The sequence below is a fragment of the Phycodurus eques genome, chromosome 9, assembly GCF_024500275.1.
Source record: "Phycodurus eques isolate BA_2022a chromosome 9, UOR_Pequ_1.1, whole genome shotgun sequence".
Lineage (NCBI taxonomy): Eukaryota > Metazoa > Chordata > Actinopteri > Syngnathiformes > Syngnathidae > Phycodurus > Phycodurus eques.
This window is the reverse complement of record NC_084533.1, coordinates 28515774-28527124: the sequence shown is the minus strand read 5'-3', so window position 1 is coordinate 28527124 and position 11351 is coordinate 28515774. Positions and strand designations below refer to the sequence as shown.

The 11351-nt window shown below is 45.7% G+C and overlaps 3 protein-coding genes across 3 annotated transcripts in view; all 3 read right to left on the bottom strand.

The window, feature by feature from the left end:
• LOC133407442 (protocadherin gamma-C5-like) overlaps positions 1–11351 on the bottom strand; it is a 276972-nt gene that overhangs the window by 240937 nt on the left and 24684 nt on the right. The gene's annotated exons all lie outside the window — the stretch shown is intronic.
• Positions 1127–4790, bottom strand: LOC133408051 (protocadherin beta-16-like). The gene is made up of 2 exons (XM_061686537.1): positions 2350–4790; positions 1127–1147 (listed from the first exon to the last, which is right to left on the bottom strand). The coding sequence occupies exons 1-2, from the start codon at positions 4750–4752 to the stop codon at positions 1127–1129; spliced, it is 2424 nt and encodes an 807-aa protein (XP_061542521.1). The 5' UTR covers positions 4753–4790.
• Positions 7451–9980, bottom strand: LOC133408050 (protocadherin beta-15-like). The gene has a single exon (XM_061686536.1). It carries the CDS (start codon positions 9872–9874, stop codon positions 7451–7453), a length of 2424 nt encoding a protein of 807 aa, XP_061542520.1. The 5' UTR covers positions 9875–9980.

Here is an 11351-nt window from a genome sequence, read left to right as displayed (position 1 = left end):
ATTACTCATATTTACTGGACAGAACGGGTCTCTAAACTTGATCGGAGACATGACGACTTGACGGCATGAGCGGGATTTCAGTGGACCAGAGCCCACACGGAACACAAACATGCCCGAGACTTACAATAGAGCTAAATCAATCCAAAGGCAGACACGAAACCACAGTCACGCTCAACAAGTAGGAATCAAAAATCAGAACACAAACCGCATGACTAATTAACGTTTGATTAGAGCAAAGCCATTGAATAAAGAGCATCCCGAATGGTGACGGCGTCATCAAGAGCAAGCGCAGCTTCGGTGAGAACTGGACACATCCCAAAATATTCAAATGAATGCACAAGTTTCAACAGTTAAAATGTCACATTTCCTCAAACAGGAGTTATTCAATTCAGGGGAACGTTGAATAAACTACTGGACCGCCCCTTTCAAAGGTAAACAGTCTTTTGCCCTCTGCCCCCGAACGACTCGTGCAGAAACCTGACAGCAGATCAGACAGGCGGAGAAATTCACCAAGGAATCGTTTTCCATAAAGGGATTCAAGACCTAAAAAAAACAGTTAGGTGGTTGGTGATGAACCATATTTAATCAAACCGCAACAGTTTTGGTCGACTTGTCCACCAGCATATTGTAATTGCCTTTGTAATGTGCGGTGCGCATGCTAACGCAATGTTAACATTGTAACGGTGTGGAGATGACGCACAGTAAGTGTGGCCCTTTAATGAGTTGCTTTATATGAACTCATTGATTTCGATTTGGTTTTGGTTTCGTCGAGGAGTTCATGAGTGCGTCAGAGAGCCACAAACCCACGCAGCACGCAAGATGGCCAAACAAACCCTCGGACTTGGTTCGTCAAGACGAGACTTCATATTAATCGCGCGAGTGAGAGGAACAGCCGCCGAAGATGGACGTGGGGACATTTCTGCCAGAGTGTTGGGAGACAATAAACTCTCAATTCAAGTCTTACATTTTGTATTTTGCTCATCACAGTTTGTGTTGTGGTTAAGGTATATGTGTTATGCTTCATTTTGGGTTTTGAAAAATCGAATTAGATAGTTACGGACCGATCCAACGTAACGACTATATCGAAACTAAACCATCTCAAAAGGAATTTGGTTTAACTAACCCGTTAAACCAAATTACCTGGAAACTAGAAAAAAGAAATAGAGGTACAATGAGGAAAAAAAGCTGAAAATTAGTTGGTTTTGTTACCTGCCAATACTGTACTGTCATATGTTGGATATATTAGAATGTTTTCCCCAGCATGAAATGATGATGAGAAAGATTTGGGTGTATAAAAATTCTAAGTAGGGCCACACGATTATAGCCAAAATAATAATCAGGATTCTATTGATCAATGTCGTAATCATGATTATGAATCACAATTATTCCTCATGTTTTCTGAGGGAGAAATCTTCATTTTTATTGCACTACTTTTCAACAAACAATATGTAACAGTGTTTAGTTCAAAATTATTCTTCAAATGAGAATAAATGGTAGATAATACAAAAAATTAACACCCTCCTAGCCAATTCTGTTTTACCAAAGGCTAACTGAAGAAAATGTGCTATTACAAAGTGCAGTCATGAATTGCAACTTAATGGACGCAAATATAGTTAATGCAAAACATTAGGCTGTAAGCACAGACTTTTTGTTGGAAAATCCCCGTCGTCAATATAGTTAACTGCCAAGGACGATACGTCTCCGTTGTTCTGCTTGACCGTTGGGTCAGTCGTGCATGGTCACAAACTGCAAAGAGCTCGACAGTTGTGATTTCCCTCGCTATTTACTCTTGATGTTTTTTTCATTGAGATCAGGCCAGCCGAAAAGTTGAAGTCAAGGCAGCCGCAAGAACGATCGTTAAGACTGTTACAGTGACATGCCGTCTGTCTGCCAATGTGCTGAGAAGAACAACTTCTAAATCAAAACTTCATATATTCCTACATTGGACATAAATGTCGTTTTAGAATTGTATTTTGAAGTTGGCCACGTATCGGGGTGCACGCCTGAATGAAGCCTTAACCATATGCTCGTCCCCTGGTGGCTGGCTGACTACATTGCCGACACTGGTCCAAATGGAGCACTTTTCGTATGCAGCAGTGCCCACATTTTAAATGAAACATTTCCCCGACGATCAGGCTCATCTAATCGTGGCAGCCAAAATCACAATAAAAAGTCGATTAATTCTGCATCCCAAATTCTAAGTAACCGACTAAAAACAAAAACAAACTAAGTGGAATGACAAAATATTTGATATACTGACTACAAGTATCAAATGCATTGACGGCAATGTTTATCATTAAAAGGCAAAAAAACAACAACAAAATAAGCCACAAAGGAAAATTGATCTACCTCAAGTGGGTCGAAAGAATCGCGAAGCTCGTCATCGAAGTCGCTGGGACTCTTCCCGAGCGCGCGGTCAGCGGGCAGCGTGTCGTCGTCGTAAGAACGCACAAAGTTGAAGTCGCTGGTCCTGGAGCCCGTCGTCAAGTAGGCGTCGTAGTCGTAGGCGCCGCCTAAAGTTCCCGCGCCGTCGACATCTGCGTAATTAGGAGGGAGGTACGCGCCGGGGACGGCGACCCCTCCGTCCGACGACAGTCTGGGCTTTCTCCTGCGGCAGAAGCTCCCAGCCAGGACCGCCGCCATGAAGGTCACAAAGAAGGCGGACACGGACACCAGCGCCACCGTCAGATAAGAGGTGACTTTGGAATTCTTCTCCCGCTCGTCGGAGGAAACGTCCATGAGTTCCGGCAACTCGGCCGAGTTATCGGAAAGAAGTAAATACACGGAGCAGGTGGCGGAGAGAGGGGGCTGTCCGTTATCTTTCACCGCCACCATCAGGTTCTGCTTCACGCCGTCAGATTGGCAAATGTCCCGCCGGGTCCTGATCTCTCCACTGTGGAGACCGATGGCGAAAAGTCCCGGATCCGTGGACTTGACTATATGATAGGACAGCCGGGCGTTCTGTCCGGAGTCGGCGTCCACCGCTATCACTTTGGACACCACGGAGCCTCCGTGCGCAGCTTTGGGGACCAGCTCGGTCACGAAGGAGTCGCCCTCCGGGGCGGGGTACAGTATCTGAGGAGAGTTGTCGTTCACGTCCCGTATCCACACGCTGACGCTCACGTTGCTGCTCAGCGGAGGAGAACCCTTGTCTCTGGCCACCACGTGGACTCGAAAACTCCTCAAGTCTTCGTAATCCAAGGAGCCCGCGGCGCGGACGGCCCCCGTGTCTCCGTCCACCGATACGTAGGAGGACGCCGGGGCGCCGTTCACCTCGGCGCCCGCCAACAGAGAATAAACCACCGTGCCGTTCTGTCTCCGGTCGGGGTCTCGGGCGCTCACCCGACACAAAGCCGAGCCGGCTTCGTTGTTTTCGCTCACGTAGGCGCTGTAGGACTCTCGCTCGAACGCGGGCGGGTTGTCGTTGACGTCGGCGACGGACAGGCGAAGACTTTTCCGGGAGGACAGAGGAGGAGAGCCCTCGTCGCTGGCGCCGATTGTAATGTTGTAATCGGACACCAGTTCGCGGTCCAGCCGGCCGCTCGTCACCAGAGAATAATAGTTCTTGATGGAAGGAACTAAGCGGAAGGGGACGTCTCGTCGGACGGAGCAGCGGACCTGCCCGTTCCGCTCAGAGTCTCTGTCCTGCACGTGAACGATGGCCACCTCGGTGCCGGGCGGCACGTTCTCCGCCACCGGGTCGGTCAGCGACTTGATATTTATCACCGGGGCGTTGTCATTGATGTCAATGAGATTTATAATTAAAGAACAATAGGAAATTAATCCTGGACCATCTACCGCACTTATTTGCATTTCGTAAGATGATACTTTCTCATAATCGACAACACCAGCTACTCTCACTTCTCCAGTTTTGGGGTGTAAAGTAAAAATATTGCTATTGTCATCAGAAACATGGTCAAATGCGAAAGTGATTTCGCTATTTATTCCTTCGTCTGCATCACTCGCGCTCACTGTGATCACCAAAGTATCAAGAGCAGAATTTTCAGCCAGACTGGCTTTATAGACCGCTTGACTAAATACGGGCACGTTATCATTCGCGTCCAAAACGGTGACGTGGATGACGACTGTTCCTGATCTCTGAGGGGAGCCGCCATCATAGGCGGTCAGCAAGAGCATCATGTCTTTTTTAGCTTCTCTGTCCAATTCCTTGTCTAAAACCAATTCGCAGTACTTTCGTCCACCTGCTTTTGAGTTTACAATTAATTTAAAATGATCATTCTGCTGCAAAGTGTAGCTTTGAACAGCATTTTCTCCAATGTCGGCATCGTGTGCTTCTCTCAGATGAAAACGTTCCTCCTTGTCTGCCGACTCACGAATTTCTAATTTGAGTGACTCTTCATTAAACTGTGGAGCATTATCATTAATGTCTACAACACGAATATTAATACGATGTAGTTCCATTGGGTTTTCCAGTACAAGTTCCTGCTTTAAGACACACGATGCCTTTTTGCCACAAAGATCTTCCCTGTCGATCCTTTCCTGAACAACCAAGTCACCAGTGTTGAGGTTGATGCCGCAGTGTTGGACGTTGTCGTCCTCTGGATCAATGCGCGCTTTACGAGCAGATAACTGGCCCAAATTTAGTCCCAAATCCTTGGCCATATTGCCGACGACAAATCCACGTTTCATCTCCTCTGGGATAGAGTAGCTGACGTCTCCGTTGACGAGGTGGAGGAAAAGGAAAAGAAAAACGAGGCCGCGGCGGAAAGACGCAAATCTTTTGTTCGCCATTGCACTGAAAATATTTGTAAAAATCACTTCCAATTTGACAGGAGATCGACAATGATGTCACGATGATCGCTCCGGGTATATCCACAGCTTCCGACACCGCAGTCACAGTCAGACATATAGACCAGAGCTCCACAAAACTAAAATCTTGTCTGCGTCTCGACGTGATGGCGTGGGAAATGAAGAAGCAGCTTTTGTTTCTGAGTGCATACTGACCTCTAGAGTGCATTCATTGCCATAACACCCAGTTGTTTTTAATAAATATTACGGGATAATCATAAACATCACGCATGTCTGAGTATGATTATGGATGACTGTTTGCATAAAACATATTTTTTATAAGCATTATACGGATATAAAAGGTATATTTTCTAAAGTTAACTTTAAGTTAACTACTCCAATATTATCTGTATTATTATTAATTTTTGTACAATACAAAAAAGAAAGAGATGAAGCTGATGAGTCAGTCGAGAAAAAAGTTGGACTGAATTCAGCACCATGGACAGGGAAGCAGGCGGTGGCATTCAAAACAGCGGACCTGTTTCAACAAGATGCCAGCAAGAATTGACAAAAGGTTCCTTCGAAACCACTAAAGTGGAGTTCGCAAAGACTTCTTCGACCAAGTCATAATGATTAGAACGGTGACGTCAGGGCAAATGCTTTAATACGATACATTCAGAAAATGCAATCAAGAGTTATTTTCCTCAAATGGATGGATGCACTGTGGCGCAGTCTCGAGCAAACACTTGGACCGATGCAACATTCTGGCCGAACACTCGGCAGTCATGGACTCGTCCAATATGGGCAAAAAGATCCGTTTTTTTGTTTTTTTTCCCCCCACAAATGACAATTTCAATGGTTTATTTGATTTAAATCTAAACTTTTATCGCTGACACACAAAGCTAAAAAAAAAAAAGGTACAAAATGTACTATAACCATGTCAAATATAGAGAATGAGATAAACAACCGAGGTACATTTTGGATATACAGTAGAATGCGAACATAACCCTTTTACCACTATTTTCTTATTCATACAAAAAGAATAAACCACGACTAAACTTGAAAAAAATAAAGCAAGCAAGGGACTTCTGAATCACTCCAAATATCAGGCCAAGCAATCGCGCTCACATTCGCACCGTCACTGAGTGGGAACTGAATCCACCATGCCTGCACCCAACTAAGGCAATGTACCACCACTACAGCATCGGTCACTTCACCACCAACTATTTGATTATATTTCAATTCAATTATAAAGATCATTGGTGACATTTTTTTTAAAACATGCCTTTAAATTGTATACTATGGTCTTATTTTCTTTGCTACTTTGTATTTGAACAAAGGCGTGTTCACTTTCAATAAACACTCTAAATAGCGTTTTCTTGCCTCTTTCATCAACGACGGAAGTAAAAGCCCCAAACACTTTCCATTTCTTGATCAGATTACAAATGGTTCGAGCTACTTTCTATTTTCAGAAAAATGCATCCAGATTAATCAGGAGAAGCTTCATCATGCAACAAGACAATGACCCACAACAAACTGCCAACGCAGCAACGGACTTCATCGGGTGGGGGGGGGGGGGGGGTAGTGGAAGGTCTTAGACTGGCCAAGTCAATCACCAGACCTTAACCCAACAGAGCATGCATTTTACCTCCTGAAGAGGAGACCGATGTGAGAAAATCCCAAAACAAACAAGAACTGAAAGAGGCTGCATTCAATGCCTAGAAAAGCATTTCAAATGAAGAATGCGACAGTATGGTGACGTCAATGCGTCGCAGCCTTGATGTAGTTATTGCAAAGAAGGGTTATGCCAACAAATATGAAATATTATTCACTCGAAGTTCATTTGATCATGTCTGTTCCAATACTTTTGCTCACTTGAAAAGTGGGTGGCTTCAAACAAAAGGTGCTCTGTCCTGAGTTGTTCAACACATCGAGATGGAAATATGATGAAATGAAGGCTGGGATTCTGCACTTTTGTCTCGTATTCATCTTTTGATCTGAAACCCAAATGTCCTCAGCATGCAACAAAAACAAAGGAATTGACCTTGCCGTTCCAATACTTTTGGACGGGACTGTGAGTACATGGACACAAAATGTTCCGAAATGCAAGAAACTAAAAGAAGCTGATGCTACTTTTCCTCTCTTTGAGTGAGATCCACATTCTGTATCCGATTGCTTTATAGATTAGAAGGCATGTTTCTTGCAGTTTCAGCCTTAATAACTGTCTTTACTGAAAATACAGGACTCGATAAAGTGTCCTGAAAACCAAACCATTGTAGAACACAGACTCAAACATGACACTGTAACTGGAAATCATTCATAACGTTATGAAGCATTAACACACAGAGAGAGGGAGAAACTCATGATTTGCCCAAAAAAAAATAATAATAAAAAAAGAAAAAATGAGAAGAAGGAAGAAATTCACCAAATGTCAGTGGTCAGGAATCTGTCAAAAAGTTAAAAAGTTTTCCTAAGGAAAAAAAATAATCAAACGGCCCACCACAAAATCCCAATGACGAGCAGACGGTCACTGTACAATTTTCAGAAATTGGGAATGTACATATGAAGAAAGAGAAGAGAATCAAAAGTTATTAGATGACAAAATGGTTCCAATGTGATACATGAAATACGAAAGGAACACTGCTGCCAGAGCAATAAAATTGATAATCTACAATATAGTTCTTCATGTACAGGATGGCTTTTATCTGTGAAAGCTGCCTACCTCAAGAGGGTCGAAAGAATCGCGAAGCTCATCATCGAAGTCGCTGGGATTCTTCGCGAGCGCGCGGTCAGCGGGCAGCGTGTCGTCGTCGTAAGAACGCACAAAGTTGAAGTCGCTGGTCCTGGAGCCCGTCGTCAAGTAGGCGTCGTAGTCGTAGGCGCCGCGTAAAGTTCCCGCGCCGTCGACATCTGCGTAATCAGGAGGGAGGTACGCGCCGGGGACGGCGACCGCTCCGTCCGACGACAGTCTGGGCTTTCTCCTGCGGCAAAAGCTCCCAGCCAGGACCGCCGCCATGAAGGTCACAAAGAAGGCGGACACGGACACCAGCGCCACCGTCAGATAAGAGGTGACTTTGGAATTCTTCTCCCGCTCGTCGGAGGAAACGTCCATGAGTTCCGGCAACTCGGCCGAGTTATCGGAAAGAAGTAAATACACGGAGCAGGTGGCGGAGAGAGGGGGCTGTCCGTTATCTTTCACCGCCACCATCAGGTTCTGCTTCACGCCGTCAGATTGGCAAATGTCCCGCCGGGTCCTGATCTCTCCACTGTGGAGACCGATGGCGAAAAGTCCCGGATCCGTGGACTTGACTATATGATAGGACAGCCGGGCGTTCTGTCCGGAGTCGGCGTCCACCGCTATCACTTTGGACACCACGGAGCCTCCGTGCGCAGCTTTGGGGACCAGCTCGGTCACGAAGGAGTCGCCCTCCGGGGCGGGGTACAGTATCTGAGGAGAGTTGTCGTTCACGTCCCGTATCCACACGCTGACGCTCACGTTGCTGCTCAGCGGAGGAGAACCCTTGTCTCTGGCCACCACGTGGACTCGAAAACTCCTCAAGTCTTCGTAATCCAAGGAGCCCGCGGCGCGGACGGCCCCCGTGTCTCCGTCCACCGATACGTAGGAGGACGCCGGGGCGCCGTTCACCTCGGCGCCCGCCAACAGAGAATAAACCACCGTGCCGTTCTGTCTCCGGTCGGGGTCTCGGGCGCTCACCCGACACAAAGCCGAGCCGGCTTCGTTGTTTTCGCTCACGTAGGCGCTGTAGGACTCTCGCTCGAACGCGGGCGGGTTGTCGTTGACGTCGGCGACGGACAGGCGAAGACTTTTCCGGGAGGACAGAGGAGGAGAGCCCTCGTCGCTGGCGCCGATTGTAATGTTGTAATCGGACACCAGTTCGCGGTCCAGCCGGCCGCTCGTCACCAGAGAATAATAGTTCTTGATGGAAGGAACTAAGCGGAAGGGGACGTCTCGTCGGACGGAGCAGCGGACCTGCCCGTTCCGCTCAGAGTCTCTGTCCTGCACGTGAACGATGGCCACCTCGGTGCCGGGCGGCACGTTCTCCGCCACCGGGTCGGTCAGCGACTTGATATTTATCACCGGGGCGTTGTCATTGATGTCAATGAGATTTATAATTAAAGAACAATAGGAAATTAATCCTGGACCATCTACCGCACTTATTTGCATTTCGTAAGATGATACTTTCTCATAATCGACAACACCAGCTACTCTCACTTCTCCAGTTTTGGGGTGTAAAGTAAAAATATTGCTATTGTCATCAGAAACATGGTCAAATGCGAAAGTGATTTCGCTATTTATTCCTTCGTCTGCATCACTCGCGCTCACTGTGATCACCAAAGTATCAAGAGGAGAATTTTCAGCCAGACTTGATTCATAGACCGCTTGACTAAATACGGGCACGTTATCATTCGCGTCCAAAACGGTGACGTGGATGACGACTGTTCCTGATCTCTGAGGGGAGCCGCCATCATAGGCGGTCAGCAAGAGCATCATGTCTTTTTTATCTTCTCTGTCCAATTCCTTGTCTAAAACCAATTCACAGTACTTTCGTCCACCTGCTTTTGAGTTTACAATTAATTTAAAATGATCATTCTGCTGCAAAGTGTAGCTTTGAACAGCATTTTCTCCAATGTCTGCATCGTGTGCTTCTCTCAGAAGAAAACGAGCACCCTTAACCGCTGATTCTCGGATTTCAAATTTAAGCGTATCTTCATTAAACTGTGGAGAATTATCATTCATGTCTCCAACACGAATATTAATACGATGTAGTTCTAACGGGTTTTCCAGTACAAGTTCCTGCTTTAAAACACACGATGCCTTTTTGCCACAAAGATCTTCCCTGTCGATCCTTTCCTGAACAACCAAGTCACCAGTGTTGAGGTTGATGCCGCAGTGTTGGACGTGGTCGTCTTCTCCATCAATGCGCGCTTTACGAGCAGATAACTGGCCCAAATTTAGTCCCAAATCCTTGGCCATATTGCCGACGACAAATCCACGTTTCATCTCCTCTGGGATAGAGTAGCTGACGTCTCCGTTGACGGGGTGGAGGAAAAGGAAAAGAAAAACGAGGCCGCGGTGGAAAGACGCAAATCTTTCGTCCTCCATTGCGCCGTAAAATAAAAATAAAAATCTCCGTTCTTCAAGATAAACAAGAATAGGAATTTGATGTCCACGGACATCCGCCACTTTTTCGACCGCAGTCGCGTCACACGTCTCGAGCAGAGCGGCACAATAAAAATCGGGTTTGTGCGTCCACGGAAGTGAGAGGGAGTGCCAATACATTTTGTTTGTGAGTGCATACTGACACCTAGAGTACTTTTCTTGACATAACACCAAAAAATAACCAACATGAGCACACACCTTTGGGACTTGCATTTAGCATGAGCATTCATTGATCAAATTGGACTGTTCTGTGAACGTACTTTTTGAGATACTAAAATAAAATATGAACGTATATACAACAAATGTAAACGATGGAAAACGATTCCCAGAGAAATGTAAATGACTGTAAAATGAATGCTTTCTAACAAGAGATAAGTTATGAGAAAATGCTCAACAGTCAGCAGGGAAACGGGAAATGCATTCAGAACCATGGACAGAGATTCGAAAGGCGCTCCTGAAAGAGACATCATTTATTTAAAAAATGTAAAAAAAACATTTACTGTTAAAAAAGCTATTGTGGTCAAATAAAACGGAGTGCGTGGTACTTTATGAAAAAGCGACTTAACCAACCAACCTTTGAAGGGACCCGAGGGAAATTTAACAGTCGGCTATTTCATGGGGATGGAGACTTGGAGGAACCCGGAGAACCTGGAGAAAACTCCCAACAAAGTGCGGGGAGAACATGAAAACTCCACACACATTTCAATGGAGATCGAAAGCCAGGTCTCCTGATTGTGGGCCAAATGTGCAAAACTACGAGATCACTGTGCTGCGAGCTCCAAAATAATATTCAAGGAAGTTCGATGACATTACGAAATTTGCTGGGAGACAAGAAATTGTCAATTGCACTCGATTTGCTTCGCCAAGAGATCACCGAACTCAGAAAGCGCTTGGAATTCACGCGACAACAAGTGTACGAGCGAAGATTAGATAAAACTGCGCTTCGATCAAACATGTCAACGTCAGCAGAACTACAAACTCTTAGAATGGAATATAAACTCGTGAAAGAAACTACGTTGGACATTCAATCAAGAAGCACGCGTGACATCCTCATTCTCTCAGGCATTCCATCAGAATCAGAATCAGAATCATCTTTATTTGCCAAGTATGTCCAAAACACACAAGGAATTTGTCTCCGGTCGTTGGAGCCGCTCTAGTACAACGGACGGTCAATTTACAGAACACTTTGGGGACATCAAGACATTGACAAAAAACAATTGTGCAAAAAGATGCAGAGTCCTCGAGCACTTAGAGCAGTTCGAATGACTCATATTGCGATAGTCCGGTGCAATGACCATTGTGCAAAGGGCGCCGAGACTTCAAGGAGCGTATGCGGTTTAAAGTGACGAGTAGTGCGATCATCTGGGACAATGTCGGTTGTGCAAATGTTACAGATACTCCTCGATGGGTGTGCAAATAG

Bases quoted from the DNA above. Each gene is read 5' to 3' on its own strand.
- LOC133408051 (XM_061686537.1), bottom strand. From the start codon at position 4,752: ATGGCGAACAAAAGATTTGCGTCTTTCCGCCGCGGCCTCGTTTTTCTT. The intron at 1,148-2,349 runs GTAGATCAATTT...TCTTTTTTCTAG, and splicing joins ATTCTTTCGACCCACTTGAG to TTTCCAGGTAATTTGGTTTA.
- LOC133408050 (XM_061686536.1), bottom strand. From the start codon at position 9,874: ATGGAGGACGAAAGATTTGCGTCTTTCCACCGCGGCCTCGTTTTTCTT.